At 36.7% G+C, this 24,041-nt stretch overlaps 2 protein-coding genes across 3 annotated transcripts in view; both read left to right on the top strand.

Annotated features, from left to right (window-relative positions):
- LOC136843161 (hemocytin-like) overlaps positions 1–3,256 on the top strand; it is a 224,310-nt gene extending 221,054 nt beyond the window's left edge. The window contains 1 exon segment of the mRNA XM_067111219.1: positions 240–3,256. Coding sequence (XP_066967320.1) covers positions 240–469 — 230 coding nt within the window. The 3' untranslated portion in view covers positions 470–3,256.
- Positions 3,257–8,580: 5,324 nt separating this feature from the next.
- LOC136847771 (protein mono-ADP-ribosyltransferase PARP11-like) lies at positions 8,581–20,992 on the top strand. Of its 2 annotated transcripts, XM_067119680.1 has the most exons (4): positions 8,581–8,919; positions 10,006–10,063; positions 17,321–19,051; positions 20,655–20,992. In XM_067119680.1, the coding sequence occupies exons 3-4, from the start codon at positions 18,174–18,176 to the stop codon at positions 20,884–20,886; spliced, it is 1,110 nt and encodes a 369-aa protein (XP_066975781.1). In that variant the 5' UTR covers positions 8,581–8,919; positions 10,006–10,063; positions 17,321–18,173; the 3' UTR covers positions 20,887–20,992. The 2 variants fall into 2 exon arrangements, with proteins under 2 accessions (XP_066975781.1, XP_066975790.1); XM_067119689.1 differs by lacking the exon at positions 10,006–10,063.
- Positions 20,993–24,041: the final 3,049 nt, after the last annotated feature.

The following is a 24,041-nucleotide window of genomic DNA, read 5'->3' as shown; positions in this document are numbered from 1 at the left end:
ATGAAACAAACATAAAATAAAATACATTAAGTATTCCAATATTTTCATGAGATTATTGCATGAAAACCAAAAAATAAAAATGTTTACATTCCTGTTTCATGGGCTCACAAAACAGTAACACAACAGCTTTACCTTATTTCATTGGGTGTCTGTCTAGAATCTTAAGAAAATTTACTAATGGTTTCAAAGGTCAATAAATTTCCAGCAAACGTGATTTAAATTTTGCATTCATGTTACAGGAGGAAGGCGTTCAAGCTACATCTCCACATGCTTCTGCTGCAAACCTGCAAAGTTTGAGAAAATTTTGGTTGAAATGGTCTGTGACAATGGCTACAAGTTTACCAGAGCTTACGATAATATAGCTGAGTGCGAGTGCTTACGATGTGAGGACAGCATACCAGAATACCAAGGCGATGATCCTTCAGCCAGTTTTGAAGATTCAGATTTGATATCTTTGAATGGAACTTAAAATCTCTGTACTTTATTGCACTAACCAGGAGTAAGTTTCAAGCATCTCTAGGGAAGTGAAAATCCTTCCTCTCACATGAACTCAATGTTGTATTTCCCAAAAGGAGACAGTAAAAAGCAGGTATCTGCACAAAAAAATAAAAAAATCCTGTAAGAAGTAAGGTTACATACACACTTTATACATACCTTTTGTATCAGTTATATACTATACAGTATATTAATCAAACAATATTTTGTCCTTATGAACAGAATGCAACTTACTAAAAATTTAAAGAACAAAAAAATTCAACACAAATACAGTATGTATAGCTTAATTTTAGTATGTCTCTTGACTGCAAACATATAAGTACACAAGTTGACACAGATGTATGATAGCATGATGTAAAAAAGTTTTTTTTTTTTCTTCATATCCTTTATACATGTACTATATAATTGTTAAAATTTGAAAGTTTCCATTGAATGTCCACACAACACTCAACAAGAAAGATATTTACTGCATCAGGAATCCATTCCCATTTTTAGCAGTAAATGACAATGAAGTACAATTTGTGGGAAAGCATTACCTAATTAATTACTTTCTAAGTACTGTATACTGTATTATCTTGAAATTGCCCTTCCTTGCAAGTAAAATGTGGCCTCTGTAAATGTTTTTCCTGATAACTGCTCGTCTAATTTTGACAATACAAATTTTGTATGCTCAGTGTTGAAGGTATTCTCAGCAAAGCATCCCCTTCCTGGACACAACTAGTTACAACAATTAAGGTAGGAAGTCTTGCAGAGAAGGGAACATTGCATGAAGAAAAACTACTGCCCCTTTTTGGTCATGTAAAAATAAATCAACATTAATTTAAACTGATATTATGTTAAACATCAGCCAAGATTTGAGCCATATACAGTACCAAACATAAACCATACTTAACACTAATGAAAAATGATCTGGTCAGTACTTGGATGGGTGGCTGCCTTGGAACATCAGATGCTGTTATCTAAAGTTTGGATATATCGGGACAGTTGGAGTCTGAAAGGACATACATCCATAAAGCATCTGCCAAAACAAATTATGAAATGAGCCATTTGAGACACAGACCCCAACTAAGGATCAAGCTGAATAGAAGAAGAATGCTAATCAAAATTTGCAACACTAAGTATTTGCATTACAAATGATCTTAATGTAGTATACACAAAGTATTTGCATTACAAATTATCTTGGTGCAGGTACAGAGCACAAACAAAATTATCAACGCCAACAAAATTCACCTTAATACTTGAGGTTGAGATCTAACTAAATTCTTGTTTATATTTAGGAATCACCATACTAATGTTATTTTACTGTGCAATAAAAATTCTGTAAATGTTCCACCTTAACAATAAATCCCCATCAAAAATAAAAATGTTACAAAATTTAACTACAGTAATTAAAAGTAATATACTTCCGTCCATTATTTTATCATGTTCATATTTACAAATGTAAAAAAAAATTCTTGGCAACAAATATAAAAACAATTCTTGGAGGAAGTTGTGGAATGTGTTTGCTTTTATTTTACCACATCAACTCAAGTTATTTTATACCTGTAAACATCAGGACTAAGGTTTTTAAACCTTTGTCCACACAGCTAGCTTTTCATCCCGTAAAGTGCATTCAATTGATAAGATTGTATGTTAGTTGTGGGTGTATGTATTTATATGGATATGTGTTCTTACGAGTGAAAATGATTGTCTACGAGGATGGAAAGTCTATGTTCCTTAAGAAAACTGCTTTTGTAGAACTTTTCCCCCAACAGCATTGTAAAATGGTGTCTTTATCACATTAAAATAACATAAGTACACTCAACCTTACCTATACACAAAACAAACAAAAATTTTATTTTTCACTTAATTTCAATGTACAAATCAAAATTTTTTGTCATATGCAAGTACAGTAACTTTACAGGCAATTATTTTATCAATAAAATCAAATCCTTCCTTTTAAACTGAGCTATGAAGCTATCATTTATCAAAACCTAGTTGTTTTTTAAGGGAAAAATTTGTATAACTTTTTTTTTTTCCTCAGAACCAGACTGCTTAATTTTGTAAATACAACTTAGCCTTTTACATAATATATGCTCCTCAAATACTGTACATGTACAATAATTACATCAGTTTGAAAAATTGAGTTCAGTACCCTTTGATATTTCTGTTAAATCTAAACAAATGTAAAATGGAAAGGACAAGAAATCTTTTCACCTTCAAAACTGTTTTGGGAAGCATTTGATCACGAAACACTTAATTCTAAGTACAGTATACAGGAACTATTTGAGTCTCTCTAATGTCAAACTGATTCACTGGATGATGAGGTGAACTTGAAATTATCATTTACAATGGTTGAATATGAGATTTACATTTTATTACTGATTGAAAGAGAAACACTAGATTTACATTTTATTACTGATTGAAAGAGAAACACTGAGTACATGTAAGAGGAAATTTACCAGTAATCAATGCTGGTATCTCGTTGCAGAAAGTAAAAATGTTTTGTTGTTGACGACATGGCTTTTACACGAGGGCAATTCTTTTCTACGATGGATATATTGATGACGACTTGTTTCATAAAGGGCAATTCTTGACAAATGATTGATCTTCTGAGGACGACCCTATTTTTAAAGGCAATTCTCCATTGTATATAGTTAGCTTTACAGATGCTGCAATATGAGAAAAATACAAAAAAATGATTGAGCATTCAAAAAAGTACAAAAAAATGTCATGGATGCCAAGGAGTGCTTGGGCCAATAAAAGGAACTTTAATTAGAAAGGTGTTTATTTAACCTCCTATTTCAATTCAAATACCTTAATATGTACACAATCCCAAACAAAGCATAACATTAAAATAACAAGATTACAAAAGGGAATTTCATTTTGATCATGATCTGTTATTATTATAGTGACAACGTGTGTGCACCCTTATTAAAAAATGTCCAAGCTTAGCTTATGTTTAGTGGGATTCGACTTCCCAGCGACCAAGTTAAAAGAACAGAAAAAAGAGAAGCACAGCATGATCACAAGTCACTACCCTCTTATATCAATACAGAGATAGTGAGTGCAACTCTCAAAGTAAATGGAAATATATGCCTGTATACAGTGAATTTGACAGGTCTCTATTACAGTTACTGGGGATATATTCTATGCAATGATGCTATGTTTGAATGAAAATTAAAAGGAAAATCCCTCATTAACCATACACGTACTTTGTCAATTACTCTACATGGCAAATGGGATCCAGACATACAGCAGATTTTAGTCATTTCAAGTGTCAAGATTATGGAAGAAAGACTATGAAAGCCTGTTTAACAACGATGAAAGTTTGAAAAGTAACTCCATAAGGCCAATTACTCCGTCACAAACACTGGAGTAGAGCAAATTGCTTGCGATACCTGACATGCTTCTTATCGGATCGCAGCTAGACACAGAAAATGCAAATTAAAGACAGGGAATACTAACCTACTACGCTCAAGAACTATTGACGCAGTTCCTTGCCAGGTCATCGGAGCAAATTTCATAAATCAAATAAATTCTTGCAGCATTTGATTCACTCTACTATATGATCTTTGTAAATCTTAGATTAACCTCCAATATTTTTCATTTATTTATAACAACTCACACTATTAACAAAATGACCGGAGGATCTAAAACAGAAATCAATACCGAATACCAATTAAAATTTACATGTTATCGTAGGGTTCCTGCCAGGATTAACATAAAAAAAAAGTAATGACTGAATACTACGTAACTATAGCTTTTAACTGAATGTTACTGAACTACAGTTTTTATTAACATCTGGTGTGAAGGCGTCAAGCGCCTCTTCATTTCTGCATTAATCACGTCATGTATATTACCTGTTATAATTTCACATTTTTATAAATCTCCCCATACGTATTATTGTCCGCCTTTCCGCCGATGTATGTAACCACTTTTGTACGTTTATTGCAACGCACATTATTCTCATTTATATGTCACCTAACAAACACAAATTCTCGCCCAAATGCGTGACATGGGATCCGCAGGTCGGCGACCAACTTTTCGTCCGCATTCCTCAATGTATACCTGCCTTCCGAAAAATTTATTCCGTTATTTCAGTAATTTATATTTGACGATGAGGGTAACAACTGCATAACATTTTCTTCGGCTTAACATTTCACCGTACATGAAAAAAGCGACGAACCAAAATTTGCCATATACTAGTATTCCTCAAAAGTGAAATATTTTTTCCCTACAATACAATTAAACGCAGAAGAAAACACGTACATAACGTACGTTGTACCTGCGCAGCACATCGAAATGACGTTCGGAATTTCTTTAAACAAAAGAAACGTTGACTAAGATTCGTGTATGTAAATTTTGGACATCTACAGCTACTGTAGCATAGCCAAATAAGTTACTGCATAAGGATGCTAAAACTTACTCCACAAAAATCAAACCTGAAACCATAAACAGTTCTGAAAATTAAAGAGTATATCACTCACTTGTACGTTGTATTCATACCTTTATTTTTTGCGCTGATCATCCGTTGTTAACATTGACTAAGCTTTGTTCCGGGACTCCAAAGCTATACTGTAGACGTAGGGTACCTTTTTAACTCACAATAGCTATTTAGAAAACAGACGTGTCTGTGAAAAGAATTTTTTCCATGAAACCCCTCTGCGTACCACAGCCTACTTTTTAAATGGCGAAAGCAAGAAATGCATCGGTTTTACTTCGACACTAACGCAAATGTACTTGGACTGAAAGAGGAAAAGCATACTAAACTATACTCTACAGCAAACTTGCAGCTGAGGAAAGCACTTTCGAGTTAATATTAAGGCTTCTGAAAAAGGTTAAACTCGGTATAACTGTCTACTCGTTGACTGAATGTCTGATAAAGCAATAACCCTTTCCAGCTAATTCCTAGTTGCTAAAGAATCGCATATTATGGCATTCTGCATATGAGTGATAGTTTTTTAATATGTCTGTATGAACTCACGTTCAAAACTCGTTTAACAACAGCCAATTTCTCATATGTAGGAAACATGCACTCAAAAATACTGATATCTATAGCTTTGAACAGTTTATTAATACAGTATGAAAAATTTTCTACCCCAACAAATTGAGCTAATGGTACTCAGAACTGTATCTTTGCCTTATAAATATCCTGATAACATTATTTATACTAAAATACCGATAACCATTCTCGCATGTCTTACTCAGCACTAATCTGAATTGGTATTTCAACAAAAGTGACAATTATATTTTAAACTTGTATTCCATAAAATTCACCAAAACTATCACTCAACTCCTGAACACTGAAAAAATTGTACAGCTTCTTTCTTAACATTACCACTTAAACCACAAAGAAGTCGGTACAATTTACTGATATCCGTAGCTGCATCTAGGATTTTTTTATTACAGTAAAAATATTAAGGTTTTTCCTTCTTAATAAAAAACTGTATTAGTTCTTTATTATCTTATATATTATTCCCAGGCAATAACAGACACACACACTATTACTAGGGTTAAAAGCACTAGGGGTGCTTACTGAAGATGATTATAAAGAATATCTTCATGCAATGGGCTGACAACTAATTACCATTGTTAGGAACCAATAAACTACCTATTGGAGCAATCTAGTTGAAAATGAAAGATACTCCAGAGCGGCGGGCATCCCAACACCAACACCAGAACAGCATGCCGTCAATGGCAGAACTAACATGAAACATGAGGCACCCTCTTCTGTACACAGGGAGCCTTACATACAATAATGCAGTAGGGCCTACTTACTTTTCTGGCAACATTAAACAATTTCCAGTGCTATGAAGAACCAAGACTGGGCCAATGCTATAACCAATTACTTAGAAATCCAGAATTATTCAGAGCCGTGAAAATTAACCGAATTAATTCATGAGGAGGAGCGTGCTCCGAGATTTGCATAATTTAAACTCGACTATCTACAGTACATTACTCCCTCCTGCTTCCCAGCTCTGCTGAGGCTATCAGCATCTTCATTTCGCGTTTGGAGAAGTAGTAACCTTAACGAGAATGCTACTGTCTGCATATACCAGAATATATCATTTTCTTGAAAAGACTAAAAATGACACAAGTCAAATAAAATCATCCTGCAGAAGGACCAGTTTACCTAAAACCCAAGTTACGAAAGTTCATAAGCGTCTTACGGTTAACCAAATCAAAGACAGTGATGTTCAATTTGTCTACGCATGGCGTCGTATCATTTTTCAAGGCTGTCTCGGCTGTATACTAAATACTTTAAGTGAAAAGGGGTAAAATACACTTATCTTTCAGGCCTCTTCCATATAAATGCGTGTTTACCTTGAATGATAACAATGATATAAAAGATATAACAAAGCAGACACCAACGGAAACATGAAGCAACTCATAATCATAAGAACTAAATTTCAACAGTATTTGTTCTGACGAAAAAATTACTATTTGACACCAACACTGCTTATGTAATGCAGTAAAAGGCGTATTACAATATTTTTCCAGTAATAAATTATAGGAATAATTTTATTTGTCGAAATAATGATATTTAATAGAAGCAAGAAGAAGGAAATAATGAACAAAGGATTTAGAGCAAACTATAGAATGAAATACCATAAAGTATACCTCAGTTTAACCAAACCACTGAGCTGATTAACAGCTCTCCTAGGGCTGGCCCGAAGGATTAGACTTATTTTACGTGGCTAAGAACTGGTTACCTAGCAACGGGACCTACAGCTTATTGTGGAATCCGAACCACATTATACCGAGAAATGAATTTCTATCACCAGAAATGAATTCCTCTAATCCTTCATTGGCCGGTCGGAGACTCGAACTCGGGCCTAGCAGAGTGCTAGCAGAGAACTCTGCCCACTCATCCAACAAAACCAAAACTGAACTTGAGTTATCATACACCCTGACAAAGGTCCCGAGGTTCTGGGACCTTTAACTATCATGAATTCACAGATCCGGAGGTAACATTCTAGAATTTCAGTCTTCCATCTGACCTTCGACCTTGAAAAATGTCAAAAAGACGAAAAATATCGGGGTAAATAAATGACTAACGCCAAAGAACGAACCTACCAGCGTTCATCAAATCACAGATTAACAAAATTTTGACCTTTATTACCAGTGGCCTGGGAAATGGGCATACTGTAGATAAATATATATGCCTAGTAGTAATCACCAGTGGCCTGGGACATGGGCATACAGTAGATAAAAATATTTGCCTAGTAGTAATCACTAACTTTCGATAAAATCTACCAACCAAATGTCATGTAAGTCTAATAATATCATGTAAGTCTAATAATAATAATAATAATATAGTCGAATGATATTGCCAATCCAAAGCCTGAATGTACGTTACCAACAACAAAATGCAACCCAACGGGAGCCTCTGCAAACAAGAATCGGGAAACCAGCAATCTCTAACCAACATCGTAATAACAATGCTCTTGATCAGAAATACCTTACAGAATACGAATTTTAAAAGAATACAAAACAAATGTCGCCAGATACCCTCAGGATACCGACGCCTTTATACATTACATCATCATTATACAATAACAAAATAGATATGTTTTGATTTAAGGCGACAATCGATTTTCAATTTTAGCTAAGAATTCACCGTCATTAATTACCTCCGGTGACCTTCCCGCGCACATACCTTCATACTTTGTAATAAACGCCAGACGTGTTCGATAGAATATCCATACAGGTATGAGGCAATCATTTTCTCTTATATATATATATATATCATGCGACTGCGTAGTGCAACAATACTACGTCGATAAATTCACATCGGCCGATTACCTGACGCTCAGACCTGAGTAAACTGCCGAAATTTCTCATTACATTGACTCTTTTCAATGTATCTTAGTAATACAACTTAATACGTATCTCAACAATACAACTTCATACATTACACTCATCCTCGTCGCAGTTGGTACGTGTTCATTCTGTTCAACTAAATCACATGACTTGGTGTTTCTCTTTCAACACCATGGCAATTTGCGCCTTACGCTGCAAATCAATAAAGGTTAAAACTGCTTCCACGCTGGATGACGTTTTGGCCTCGCAGTGGTTCGCTGTACAAGTATGAAACGTTTGTGGACTAAAGCGAGTTTTCCTGCCGCGGACAGCAGTGGTGTTGCAACGCATTGAACACAGTACTATCTCAGGCTGATAACAGCTAACGTCGAATAATTCCGTGAAACTTACATTATTACAACAGTGCTAAACTGCATGATGTGATTTTCCTTCATTACGGACACCATGTATAACTAAACTTACCGAACAAACTAAGCAAAAAACCGATTTCTACTCCATCACTGCCTTCTTTGTGCAAATCCGTTACCAGTCAACAAAGGAAACAGAAAACGCGCAGCAAAAGAACCCGTGTTTTGGGGCATCCTTAAGTATTTGCCGTTAACAACTCGCCAAAATAAGGTAAGTTAAAAATCACCATTTCAGAGTTATTTCAATCAGAAAAATGAATTCCTTTGCAGACCGATTACAATTAGGTTAATAAATAGCGAAAATTTAATCGCCGCCAGCTTCAAACAAGTCCGTTACCCAGCCAGCGACCCATATTTTTTCAAAATACAAAATCTATATTTCAAAGTGCACTATGATTTGAGTCTCATTGGGATACTATTTGTGTATTACGAGAAGCACGAGCCGTTCTCAAAGGCCTTCATCAAGCGTTGAAGATAAATCACAGACTACCTGAAATGCAGGTTCACTGTTTTTGCCATGAGTTGGCCAAATGATCACCAAACACGATATTTATCCCATTAACTCACTTACGAAGAGCGTGTGTTCGTAGTATATTTCATTCGTCACACTTATGATACAGAATTTAGACCAAAGGCCAAGCACTGGGCCTATGAGGTCATTCAGCGCTGAAAGGGGAAATAGAGAGTAGAAAATTTTGAAAGGTGTAACGAGGAAAACCTCGCAGCAGTACTAAGAAACAAGTGGAGAGGGTGGATAGTAAGACGGAAGGGAGAGAATATGAGTGTAGGTACTGTAAAAGGAATGAAAGGGGTTGCAGCTAGGAGCCCAAAGGACGCTGCAAAGAACCTTAAAGTAATGCACACGACACTGACGGCAATAGGCCCCGAGTCTGCGGCGCAATTCAGATTTTTGGTGGGTAGGTCGGGGTCGGGGGGGCAAAGACGGTTTGACGAGCTAAGCGAGCCTAATCAGCCGGTTTTTTTTTTTTATTATGAGCTATTTTATGTGCTTTTTGAAGCCGCATGAGAAGGGGATCTCAGCAAAAATTATATACTCCCACTACTGTTTATTTATCTCATCAGCTGCTGTTACTTCCTGGGGCTTGGGGTAAGGGAGGCAAGTTTAGTTTTGGGGGCCCCTGCCTCCTACGGGGATCAAAACTTAACTTTACCCGTAACGGTTGTTCACCGAAAATCTTGCATGGTATCAACGCTACCCATGTACCGTAATCAGTTTCATTCATCTCTCAATTTACCATCATTCCTGAAAATTTGAAAAACTTCTACTTTGTTTCAGATCTTCAGTTATGGCGGTCAGTTCTACATGGGACGGAAACATCGAATACGTTAAAAAGGTAGGAAAGTTTTCCTCTGCATTGTTTTAGAGGTCAAATTCGTCAGAAGCCTTGCATCTCAAGGAATTGTCAACTTCATAAAATTATTTCTTTTATATACATATATATTGTATATATATGTATATATACATATTTATATACATTATATATATATATTATATTTATAATTTACATACATGCATATATATATAATATATATATATATATACATACACACATACATACACAGTATAATACGTAAGCACGTCGCTGGTGCTTTCCTTAATGTCATGTCATGTCATGTCTCGTCTCTAACCCTAAGAATGGTGGAACTGCGTCTGGGACATGCAACAATACTCTGAGAAAAACACTTTAAATCTGAACACACAATACCTAGCGTGTACGAAGTAATTGAGTATAGAAACCACATTTACCGGTAAATAGCGGAATTAACTCTGAAGATTGAAAAATGCACAAAGCGTGGTACTGCTTTGTAAATGGAAGAACCTTCTCCGACGCAGTTTTTATTCAGATAAGAATCTCTTACAAAATAACAAAATACTCTGCTCCAGTCTTCATCAACGAAGGCAGAGATGACGCATAAGTGACTCATGCGGATTCCCCCACCCCGTCCCCTCTAGAAGGCGCTATCCCGTATCCCAACGTACACCCCGCCTACAAAATTCCGGTGTCGGATGCACGTGACATGCAGAATTACATTTGTATATTTTTGAAGCGCTTGACAAGTAAATGAAACTCTCTCATTATCATCATTAACAGGTGTCTAGATATCATCGCAAGTGGTAAAAAGCGGTTCAATTACTCTTGGCAGTTGTATTCAACTTAATCTTACTAGTGTTTTAGTGTGCTTGGCGTGTTGTTGATTAAAACGTGTAGTAGGTTGAAAGTAAATTAGGAAAGGACAGGTATTTGCTAATATAGGTATTTTTCAGAGTTCCTCTGTGATGTTCACGTTTATCTTTAATAAGAATGTAATTGTTTCCACCCGCACCAGTTCCGTCTATGAACATCTGCATGGTCACTGAAACAAAAAAACTATCAAATTGTGATGACTTCATATTGAGGTGGCGTGGAACGTGTTTTGTACTCTTACATAAATCTTAATCTTAACTGCTATGAGCAAAAGATAGCCTTTTTTGTTATTAACACCCAGAAGCGAAGGGTCATCATTCACAGGGTGTGATAAGAGGACATTTTTGACGCCCAGTGGGAGCGGCTTGTGTGAATCATGTTACCTGTATCACCCCTCTGCTATCTGTATCAAATATTACAAAGTGCAATACGCTTGCGTAAATTTGCTTTGGCCGTAATTTGGGAAACAATTACTGTAGATAAGAATAAAAAACTTGAGTATTAATACCTAATCTGAGTATTAATACCTAATCTGACGTCACAGCAACTTATGGCATGCAAGTGAAGGCCGATTCACACTGTACGGTTCGGTTACGTTTCGTCTTCGTACGGCTTTCGTTCGTAAATTATTATTACATAGAAACTAATGGAGCTGTTCACACTATACGGTTCGGTCTTCGTCTTTCGTATGGCTTTCGTTCGTACGGCTCTGATACGTTTGGAAGAAATCTCCGACGTACGAAACGTATCCGTATCCTCACCGCTCAGTGTGAACAGAAATAGGTATCAGTGTCGGTCACGTTGCGTTTGGGGGTAATTAAGCAATAATGAGTGACGAGAAGTTGATAGAGTTGGTCAGAGGGTATGAGGAGGAGCTATATGAGTAACAAAAGATGCAGTGACAATCAGACCAAGGAACAAATATGGAGAGTTATTGGCGACGAATTGAAAAAACCAGGTGAGATATTCAACTATATTTCACTTCGTCTTGATATAATTTTTCATTATCCTTTTCATTTACAATCATCCTTATCTCTACACTATGTTTTCTTCCAAGGAAGAGAACCAGGAGGACTATTAAAGAAATCTATAATAAATTTCTCTCTTACAAGGAATGCACCATGAGGGGCATTTCCTCCCTGTCTAGCTATATCTTCTAAAGAGCCTTCATTGTTGGAGACAGTTATGTTGGTAACATCAACAGTATTGTCACGCAAGTAGTTGTGCAAAAGGCAAGTTGCAAATATAACATTAGCAGCAATATCAGGTAACAAATTCATTGTCCTTTGATATATTCTAAACCTCTGACTCAGTATCCCAAAAGCGTTCGCAACAACCCTCCTTGCACGTGAAAGCCGATAATTAAAATGCTTTTTCTTATCATCATTGCTCTGTAAGCCGGGATAAGGTCTCGGCAAATTAGTTTTCAGAGGAAAAGCTTCGTCTCCAACAATGACGAAAGGTGCAGTGCAAGATGAGTTCGGCAGCTGTGTTGGGAAGGGTCCAAGGGTATGTTGAGAATGCCTTTTTCTAACTGCTCACCGAGCTTTGAATGAGAAAAATTCCACCGTCACTATTTTTACCATATGACCCAATATCAACCACAACAAACTTATAATTTGCATCAAGTGCCAGCAAAACAACCGAAAAGGTATGCTTATAGTTATAAAACAATGACCCAGTGTTTGGTGGTGCCTGAAGTTTTACATGTTTGCCATCCTATATTTTAATGCAATTTGGAAAATTCCATAGATTCCAAAACTCTGCAGCAATAGCCTTCCATGTCTTCTCAGTAGGCTTGGGCATAGCTTCAGGTGTTAACCTCTTGATAATAGATGTAGACTTCTTTGACAATGTTAGGCACTGCATTATATAAAGTAAGCTGTAGTTATAAACTTTGTCATCAGCTTCTAGTGCTGCTATTGTATTGATAGATGAGCAGAATATAATTATTTTTCTTTTTCTTTCTATTGTTCTCTTTAAGTTTCAACTTGTAGCACAGATACTAGTAATAAAGGATAAGGAAAAATTAATGCTTTACTCTTTCTCGCCCTCTTTATAATCATAATAATAGTAGTAGTAGTAGTAGTAGTAGTAGTAGTAGTAGTAGTAGTAGTAGTAGTAGTAGTAGTTGTTGTAGTAGTAGTAGTAGTAGTAGTAGTAGTAGTAGTAGTAGTTGTTGTTGTTGTAAAATGTTTAATGAATATCATATGTGTAATAAGAGGTTTAGTGAATAATATTATGTCCTAAAATTTCTAATGAATAACACACTGAGTTTGGTGCTACTAACCTGAGGCAAACAGCCAATCTCTCCCGTGGTGAAATATTCTCCCGAAGGTTAGCATTGATCTTGATCAAGACCTCTTCTAACTTTTGAAGCAAATAATTGAATTGAGATATTGACATTCTGAAGTACTGGTGAAACTTCACTTCACCATCTTGCAATTCTATATAGAGAGTCCAATATTCTCCCTCTGACTTCCTCTTCATTTGGCACTTTTGCACCCAAACTCTCTTTTTCTTATTGAGGACTCTTTCCTCTTCCTCATCTAAAAGTAAAGCAATGGCAGCGAGCTGCTTTAGATTAATTTTTTTTGGCGCCATATCGGAGCCCGAAACGTATAGTGTGAACACAGTGACATTTTGCTGGAACGTGAACGAAACGTATCCGTACGAAAACGAACCGTACAGTGTGAATCGGCCCTAAAACGTGAAAAAGATCCAAGTGCGTTCAAACAGAAGACATTAATAGTACGGTATAATCTCGAAGAAACCTTCGTTTATCCCCTGCCGCATAAACGGTCATACAGGAATTAGAGCTCGGAACTGACTGTAAATATGTCATAAAACCCGTTGGTCGCATCCGTATTAAAACAAATGGAATGATGGAAATAAGAAATAGAAAACTCTTTGTACTTGGTTCTAGTTACTTGTAAAGCAAGAATAAAGAAAAACCTAAGGTAAACGATAGAGATAACTGGATTGGTGAAATATTAAATGCTAATAATGCTTATCGGATAGTGGTTAAACCGTTTTGCAGGTATTCTTGATTATCAGTTGGAGAGAGAGAGAGAGAGAGAGAGAGAGAGAGAGAGAGAGAGAGAGAGAGAGAGAGAGAGAGAGAGAGAGAGAGAGAGCATTTTGATTTTGCGTATTACGTGAGAACGCTTATTTCTATACTAGGGCATTCAAGATGCGACACGATCACAAATACTGCAAATGTTATTGACCAAATATAAGAATTGATAAAAAATAACAGCAAATATTGATTGACCAAATATATCACCAAACCCAAGCAGTAGTGCTCAGGCTGTGGGTAGACTTATTACACTGACTCATTATGACTGTGTGTGAGGTTGTGCTTTCATGCGTGAATGGCTTGTGTACAGGGCTTTCCTGCCGTTTGTTTTTGTGGTGTGCAGTTTTAACATGCTTGGTGCCTGAGGGTAGAGTTTCTCATCATAAGGATGACCAGGGCATGATAGACTGTGTGGAAGTTCATGGCAGAGCCTGCTATTGACCCTCAGTCTTTGCATTCATTGGAACTGGATAGACACTTCCATGAAGAGATAGAGCTTATCCGTGAGAGGACTAGGCTCAGTGCAGCCAACCACCACTTAGTTTCGTCCGTGGAACATGATCCATTCATGAGACCCAGGAGTGACCCATCTTACCATTTGCCTTGGTACTACCAGAAGGACCTCTAACAAAGGTGCCCGACTTGATCTATTGCTCAGAGAACTGAAACTTTGGCCATAATGCTACCACTACCCCTTTACTGATTCAGCCAAGGAAATACTGATTGCAGCATGAGTAAGGCATTGCATTCTGCTTTGGAATTAGGCACAGTGGAGTAGGTAGCCATGGCTTTCCTTCCAGGCAACTTTCTAGATGGACTTGTAACTGAGTAAGAAGATGAACTTCACCATGGTGGTGGTGTCTTCAGGTGAGAAAATTGCAAAATTCAGGAGACAGCGCTAAAGGTATTAAGAAGTGGGACCTTGACGTCCCTCTTCCATCAGACCGCCAACCTGTAGGCTAACCTGGTCATAAACAGTAGAGATAGGGTAAGGGGCCTTGCCAACACACAGGTATCCAACAACAGCAGTTTGTTCCTGTGTAACTCTTCAATCAGAGTGACTGCCCTACTTTTTTCAAAGTAAAATTGAGGCAGAGTTGGAAATGGGGATGAAGTGTACAAGTTGAAGGAAGGGCCACTGGAAAAGGTAGAAAAGGCAATGGGAGGCTGGAAATCGGTCACTGACCTTGCTCCTTGGAGTGAAAATGGTTGTATGTATGGCATCTGAATGGTCATTTTCACACCTATTTATCAAATAGCCTCACAAGCACTGTATTCAAGCCAGATGGGTCAGATGCAAGTGAATTACTCAACTGAGCTTCCTATTACTAACTACAAGTTGCCGGGAGATGAGTCCCTCCATTCATCCTAGAAAGGACCTAGAGGGTGGTAGAGTATACTTGTGAGTGATTCTATGCTACCTTCCCATTGACCTCTATGGGTGGACCAAAGTCCTTCTGATGGACACAACTGGCATTGAGACCCAATGCCATACCCTTACCCCATGTGACCGGGGAAAATGACACTCAAAGTGGCACATAAACTGCCACAAACTCATGGCAATCTTCCCCGCAAGGGTAAGTCTCCATATAGAGATGAGAGTTTATATCCTTTTAGAAACATTGACAAATTTGGAAGATAATTTGCATTTTTCTAGATTTACAAACCATAATCTTTGTAGTCTATATATCCCCATCTCCACCCTATGGGATACACTCACCTCCGCCATCTCACATTGCCCAACTGTTGAAGAGAAACAGTTGCCAAGACGACTCCTGTGAGCACGAGTAGTTACCTAAAACCCCCACACAAGGGAGACAGCCAAATTTTAAAATACAAATTATCTTCAAAATCTGCCACTTTTTACTGTTATACGCATCAGTGCACTCAAGTTTAAAAAAACCAAAAAGCGAATGTTTTTACCACTATGAAAAGATGCTTGCCAGGGTCAAAACTGAAAATTATAGCTCATTTTTTTCAACTTCAATCCGTCTAGTGACTCGAACATAGGATAGTTTCTGAGTAAAGACAATAAATCACTGCCACATTCATATTTAAACTGGCGTCATGGATGTGATTTCACAACATTAGTCGGTAAATACACTAATACAGAAGGCTCATCAGCAGGGTGTTATACCTAAGCACATTGCTCCATCCACCTCTTGCATGTACTCTCATTTCTTTGAGGCCAAGGCTCTTGTCCATCTTTTCCAATACCTCTCCGAACACATAGTTAATTTTTTTTTTCCTGTCATCGGCATTCAAGATTCACACTTCACTTCCATGGGTGGGAATCGGCTCAATAATCCCATCAGACATTCCAATCTTGGCTTCTCTGGACATTCCAAGTTTGCTCCCAATCTTTTGCGTACACACACTCTGCTGCTTCCTTGCTTTACTTACTGTGTGACCGGCCTCTTCTCACATCCTGTCATCCTACGAAATACTTATTCGTGAAAACCTAAAAACTTTTCCTTATTATTCTTCTACGGCTGTAAAGTTCCATTTTTTGCTGTCCTTGAACTCATTTGTTGTGCTTTAAAATCCAATGTTTCTATTTACCCACTATCAACATTCATGCTCCATCCTCCTGGTTCACATTTACTCTCATAGCATTACTTTAGCTTACATTTACTCTCAACTTCCACCTCTTAGAAACACTTGAAAGCGCTTTTACTAAGTTTCCACAATTTCTCCTCACTATCTCGAAATCATCTGCAAACACCGACCATTCCACACTCCAGTCGAATCCATTCCGCCGACATTTACTGCCATTTACTGCCCTTCTCTGGTTTCCACATCACCCCTTTCATTAGGACAATGAACAACTATGCAAACAAATCCACACTGCCTCTGTTGGTTCTATCAGTCTTTCCTATTGCCCTTTACTTTCAAGCTTTCCAAGTAAATATCATGAAAACACTTGATCCACACAATCTCACTTCTTTAAATACACTTATTTCATCCTATCAACTGAGAGGCGAAAACTAATGTCATACCCCTTGGTTAAATTCCTATCATATGCCTCCCCTTTATCCAGACAGACTTTTCACACCCTTTCCTACTACTTGGTCACATTTCCACCATCTTACCATGGCATCGCACTTAATCCCATGTGCACTTCATTTTTAAAATTTTAATCGCATCAATTTGAGAAAAGATGAAATAGAATTGTTGGAGCTGATTTGCTTATGAAAAGAGAGTAAAGACAAAGTAATATCATACATCACTGAAGTGTATATCTAATCCCATGCACATACTTTGTAACGAACTGCATCTGCTTTTGTGTAAAATGTTGATGAATGTTCTCTATCTTTCCATTCCAGAACAGCTATTGGGCACCATCGATAAGAAAACATACCTTGTGGTCTTACTACTTTGAAGGAAATGTAGAAATTCCCGAGATCTGTATAGAGTCATTGAACTTCCAATGCCCTTATGAAAAAGAATGTTGCAGCAGGCTTCATGCTAAGAAAACTTGGCACTGGCAAATTCTTCATAATAATGAATGGTATAACCTTTTGGAGCGTCAATCTGACCTTCTGGAAAGGTCTTTCCAGTTTGTGGACAAAGATGAAGTTGTAATACCCGTTATAAATCCTTTGAAAACAGGAAGGCACGGTTCAGACCTGATAAATCTCCTTGGATCATGTAACTGGAAGGCTGATTTCCGACAAATGAAAATATCTCAGGTTAATGGTGTAGATATTTTTTATTTACGAAGGCTGTCTACGCCTTCAGCTGGAAAATCTAAAAACAAATATGCAAGTAAATTCAAATGGTTTATGCAAGAAAACGAAGGCTGGACTGAGTTTGGCCAATGTGTAGATTTGTATTCTGATAGCACACAGTCAACACTGACCGAGTCATCAACCACTTCCCATGCAATTGAGAAGCAGTATCAGAAGAATGAAAGTAGATATATGACTGTTAATGTCTTCCATAACAAAGCAAAACTTGATTTTCACAAAATGGAGCTAACCTATAAGAAATCCAGGAAAGTCGTTCCAGTTAGGAGACGGCCCGTAAATGATGATGTGATTTATCCAACAGTTTGGTCTTACCACTAGGGGGGATGTAGAAATACCAGAAATATGCACCAACACGATTGAAGAGAAATGTGCTGATGCAAAAGGATGTGGCAGGCTTCATTCCACTGCTGTCTGGCAGTGGCAGTTCATGCATGAAGGCATTTGGTACAATTTACCAAGGGTCCAGAAAGAAACATTTGAAAGGGCTTTTCTGGACGTTTGGGAAGATACTGTAGAGATGCCAGCAATTAACGCTGAAGTAATGGGTCTCACTGGTGAAGTTATGCATAATCTCTTAGGAGCCAGCAAATGGCTGGCAGAATTTGACAGCATGACAATGTCAGAACTAAACCGTCCAGGAACGACTCTTAAAATACGAAGACTGTCAACCCCATCTACAGTCAAGTCTGGAGATGAGAATGCTACAAATTTTGTGTGGTTTTTTCAGAACAAAGATTTTTCTTGGGTAGAGTTTGGGTGCGCCGAAGAAACAAATGTAATGTCTCCTTTAGTTTCGCCTTTGTCATCATCGTATGATATAGAAAAATGCTACGAATCCCAGAAGTGGGATACAATGGAAGTTTCAATAACAGATGGTGTTTTTGAGTTGAGTTTTACCTCGATGAAGCTGACACACAAAAGTACACAAGAGGAGATGAAAGTCAGACGGCGGCCTGAGTGTGCACGATCTGATGTAAATCATTTGCGAACCAAGAACCAAGTCGAGCTCAGTGTTACAAGCAAAGAATTCAGAGATGTTCGACGTTTTCTGTTCCGAAGTCTCAAACTCCCAGAAATAGTGAGCATCAAAAGGGTGCAAAATCCAGAGCTCTGGGCAGCATTCAAGAAAAGACAGGATGAAGTATCTTCTGATTATAGCAGTGATGAACTGTTAAATATTCATACCCTCTTCCATTGGGTAGAGAAAAATATGGTCGAGAAGATCTGTAGCAGCCAATTTGAATGGAAACACCAGTGTGAAGAAGTGAGGTCACTATGTGATCAAAATGTTGTTCTTTTCAGAAGGTGAGTAGAAGCTTTAGTTGCTATATTCTAAAGGTACTGTCGAGTTCAAAGTATTAGTACAGTATATTTAATTTTACCTGAAGCATGTTAAGGGAAATATGTATTAAAAAAACTAACAATACTTAACTTACAGAGGAGAATGCTTGTCATTATTCAACTTCAACTTCCAACGGTTCTGTGTAATCTTTGATGACTGGTGTTCATCTACCTATTCCCAATGTTATCCGATGGAAGAATATTTTTGCATGATTAATATGAGTTAGAATTAAAGAGCTTTGTGCAATCTAATTTTTGTTTATTCAATGTACTTTTTGTGCAACCTAATTTTTGTTTATTCAATGTACTTCAAGTTAAATAAATGTATCTCATCATTCTTTAAAGCCCAAGGGAAACTAATGAAGAGCATCAAATGTTAACATGCTGTCAGCTCGCTCTCTCTCTCTCTCTCTCTCTCTCTCTCTCTCTCTCTCTCTCTCTCTCTCTCTCTCTCTCTCTCTCTCTCTCTCAATACTTGACGCTGAATGGTCTATCAGGTTCCCGGCCTAGGTTTCGGTCCTTAATACGTTATATCAAGAGACTGGTCATGATACAGTAACTTATTTGTGTGCCCATTTAGCGAGTGTACACCTATTTGGAAAACATTTCCCCTTTAATCATTCCGACACTAAACCGTAAGAATATTCATTTTCCTTTCGTATACAACAGTGGTTCTCAACCTGGGGGGCGCGGCCCCCTAGGGGGGCGTCAGCAGTATCCAGGGGAGGCGCGAGGCCTAGGGAAAATTTAAAAATTCTAGAATTAAATTCGTTATTTTCTTAACAAGAGCGAGGAACTAATATTCAGAAATTTTTAAAAAAATATGCACACGTATTGCCTTATAACGTTAGTTTCCTATAGTCTACCACTCTAGTTAGACTCGCTAGGCTTACCATTATTTTGTAATTATTTACCTCCCTCCCTGTCCCTCGAAACTCCTCTTTCTCTTTTTTTTTATTTTCCCTTAAATCTGGGTGGGAATTTTACTCATAGATGCAAGGGGGGCGTGGAGGTAAGGACCAGCTCTTAGAGGGGGCGTGGTAATAAAATGGTTGAGAACCACTGGTATACAAAAACTAAATCATTGTATAACTGTAACATTTATAACCTTCATTTTCCTTTTAATGCCATAATTAATACTTGCATACTTGTCAATTACTTCTGCATTCAGTGCAATTTCGTTCTTATATATGTAATGTTCATTTTCTAACGAAAGTAAAAATATTATACTCTGTGTGTGTGTGTGTGTGTGTGTGTGTGTGTGTGTGTGTGTGTGTGTGTGTGTGTGTGTGTGTGTGTGTGTGTGTGTGTGTGTGTGTGTGTATATATATATATATATATATATATATATATATATATATATATATATATATATATAATATATATATATATATATATATATATATATATGATATAGAGAGAGAGAGAGAGAAGAGAAGAAGAAGAGAGAGAGAGAGAGAGAGAGAGAGAGAGAGAGAGAGAGAGAGATTATCAAAGTATAATTTGGAGCAACTCCTAATTCATGACCGTATGATTTATTACCATATGATTTATTTTGCCCAAACAGTGCAGAGTTTCATCATACATCATGTCCCTCGCCATCAGTAAGAGACCACAGGCTTCTCGTGTTTAAAGTTCTTGCTGGTAAAATAAGGACGGCTTCAGATACTTCCCACCCGGAGTGTTCAACCACTTCCCACCCGGAGTGTAGCACCGAGGTCGATAACGAATTTTTACCGGACAGGTTCATGAAGAATGACAAGAGGGATTACTGTTTAGAGTACATTGTGGAGATGTAGCTGTACAGGCTTGGACTATGAATTTTAAAGGGCCTTAGTTGAACAGTGTTAACCACAAAATAAATGTTTTAAAAATTTTAACCATAAAATAAATGTATTAAATAATGTCCGTTTTTTTATTTGCAAATTATATTATAGGTGTTACCAGAGTTACCATTTGAAAATGAAGTTTTCAGAAGTACTTCCCTACTACCAAATAGTTGGTTTCTCTGCCTGTAAGTAATTTTTTTTTCCTCATCTAACTCATCCTCTGTCAAGTTACTCATCCTCTGTCAAGTTTTACAAGGATAACGCAAATACCAACACGTTTTAAAAAGTGACCTTCTGCCAGACGGCTGGGTTGACGTTCTCTCATTTTCATGACACTTCGTAAGCCAACATGCAGAACTCTGTCTTCTTTTCACAGCTATTTAATTGCCTAAAAATGACCCAAACCTGATGTAAAGGAATCTCTCTCAATATAAAGAAATAGTTGCAAACCCAATAATTTTTTTATCTGCTGTGACATTTAAAAGATGCATCAATCTGTAAAATGCGAAGGCTTATGAGAGGCAGCTTCATTCCAAACATCACATAATAGGATTACTGTACAACTAAGTTGGAGGCAGACAAGAAAACAATCCTGGTGTACACTAAAAAAATGTAGTGACATCTGGCGGTATTTGGCAACTCCGACGCCACCGGTGCGTCATAAGGAATTAGGCTACCTGCAGTTTCCCTTAACCCAAGTTGTTTCTGATCATACTTTACTTGAATAAAGGGTGTTACTATAATACTTCAAAGGTCATCACTGTTCTCATGTTTTAATATTTTCATCTCCAAAAGCTGTCTCTATCGTTGTTTTATCATCTGTATAGGTGTGAACTTTGTAAACACAGGCCTACGACTGTTATAAGTTGCATTATTAGCCATAATATCATCATCAATTACGACTTTTGTAAAGATTTGTTGACATCATACGAATCTGATTTTTTTAAGAATGGTATTTGAACGACTAATTCTTTGTATATTTTGTAAACTATTCTGACTTCCTTTAATGACACTAGGCCTATTTGCCTAACAGTTTATATAAAATATACTGGATTAGACTAACAAATTTCACATCCATTTTGTAATAAATAGAATATAATCACACACACACTATATATATATATATATATATATATATATATATATATATATATATATATATATATATATATATATATATATATATATTGGAATAGTCTATAAATTGAGTACGTTATATCTTAATATACGCACGAGAGCATACAGAAAATCTTAAAAAGAGAGCCAAACAGGAGGAAAGGGGCAATAACTGAACTAAGTGATCCCAGATGCCGAATTTGACCGTTCGTCGCCCATTTGAATCAAAGTTGTTTGTCACATACAGCACTGGGCAGAGAGCTAATATAGATATTGACCTCGCCCGGTGACCTCTCGTGCACTATAACAATAACTCGATAACAACCGTTGAACGAATTGTATAGATAATTAAACGTGAAACATTGATGAAAACTCTGGAAAACTTGGGAAAATACAGCCGATTTCGGCATCGAATGAAAATCTATAAAACTCTGAAGGAGAGTCAGAAAAGGCAAACAGGAGTGTGTCAATGTGGAGAGGTGAGTAAAGCTCAGAAGTGTCCTGTAAACTTGTATAAAATTTCTGAATGCCCAGTATGAAATTCTAAGCCTGGAAGAATTTTTACAATGTTCTTTAAGATAAAGACTCGGTCACTACTACCCATTGAGAGGTGGAAAAGTTGTTTAAAGACTAAATAAATGTATTTAAGGGAAAAATAATTTTCACTAACAAAAAATATATAAAGGGAAATTTGAAAATCTGGAAGACAGTCGCCTAAGCATCATGACCTCTAGTTAATTATCAAGCAACTATAACAATGAAAAGCTCATTTGATACCTCTTAAAAAACTGAATATATTGACGTTGTATTTCTTTACTTTCTTTTCTTAACTGAATATATTACGCCCATTTTTGTATTTCTTACTTTCTAAGCTGAAGTATTAAAATTAGCAAGAAGTTCAGCATTAACTTAATTAATATTAAACGCCAGGAAGAAGACTACCATGATCATCAGTGGAGAACGTCTCCTCCTCATCAAAAAAGATGACTTTCTTCAGAAGGTAACGCAAACCCTAGCCTCTTTTTGTGTTTCTCTGATTTCGGCAGAATATGAATAATATCTTGGCCATGTAGCCTGTTACGGATGGTTTGGGTGCTCTTGGAAGGAAGAGCATAAGTCTCTCTTTTTTAGAAAAACCGGTTGTCAGTGGGAGGCGAGTTCCTGATCATCCGATGTGATATAATAATAATAATAATAAAATAATAATAATAATAATAATAATAATAATAATAATAATAATAATAATAATACTTTATTCGAAATTTACAGTCTTGTAAACGTGCATTGGTTAAAATATACATAAAAATGTTTGTTTAAAATTTAGCCTCATACTGATGAAAGTAATATATACATAGAATTATATATGTTATCTATTAACAATATTTTACATAAAACAAAAAACATCTGATCAAAAACACAATGCCAACAATGGCTCATCCAACAACGTCAAGAAAATAGCCTTTCAATTTTCTTTTAAAAGAATTTATTGTTTCACTTTCTTACATCTGAAGGAAGTGTATTCCACAAACAGGCCCCTCACTGATAAGGCTCGCTCAGCTAATTTAGTTAGTACGTTTAACCACCAAATTATCTGTTTGCCTTGTTATTTACAGAACTCCCTAAATATCTCTTGATTTTCACTGCTAACGCTGGTTAAACATAATAAACCCAAACACCATATTCTATTTGCTATTTAAAACCATCTGGAATGGAGTAGCACTGTCAGACTTTCCACCTCCCACAGCAATTTGCTAAGCAAAATTCTGGCTTCTTTTTACCTTCTGTATTAGAGTTTTAATTATAACACAGCACAATATGAAAATAAGCTCAGTACTAGCGATTCAACGACCATTTTCTTGAGTCAAAGTCAAACAGATTCCTTGTGTCTGTTCAAAACACTAAAAATGCCATTTGCATTTTTTTAAGATTCTATATGACCATTAAATGTCAGATTGCTATCTATATTAAAACCATTTTTGTATCACATTCAGAAGAGATCTCTGATAACC

Source organism: Macrobrachium rosenbergii, chromosome 2 (genome assembly GCF_040412425.1).
Source record: "Macrobrachium rosenbergii isolate ZJJX-2024 chromosome 2, ASM4041242v1, whole genome shotgun sequence".
Lineage (NCBI taxonomy): Eukaryota > Metazoa > Arthropoda > Malacostraca > Decapoda > Palaemonidae > Macrobrachium > Macrobrachium rosenbergii.
The sequence above is the reverse complement of the archived record's forward strand: the minus strand, read 5'-3'. Positions and strand labels throughout refer to the sequence as shown.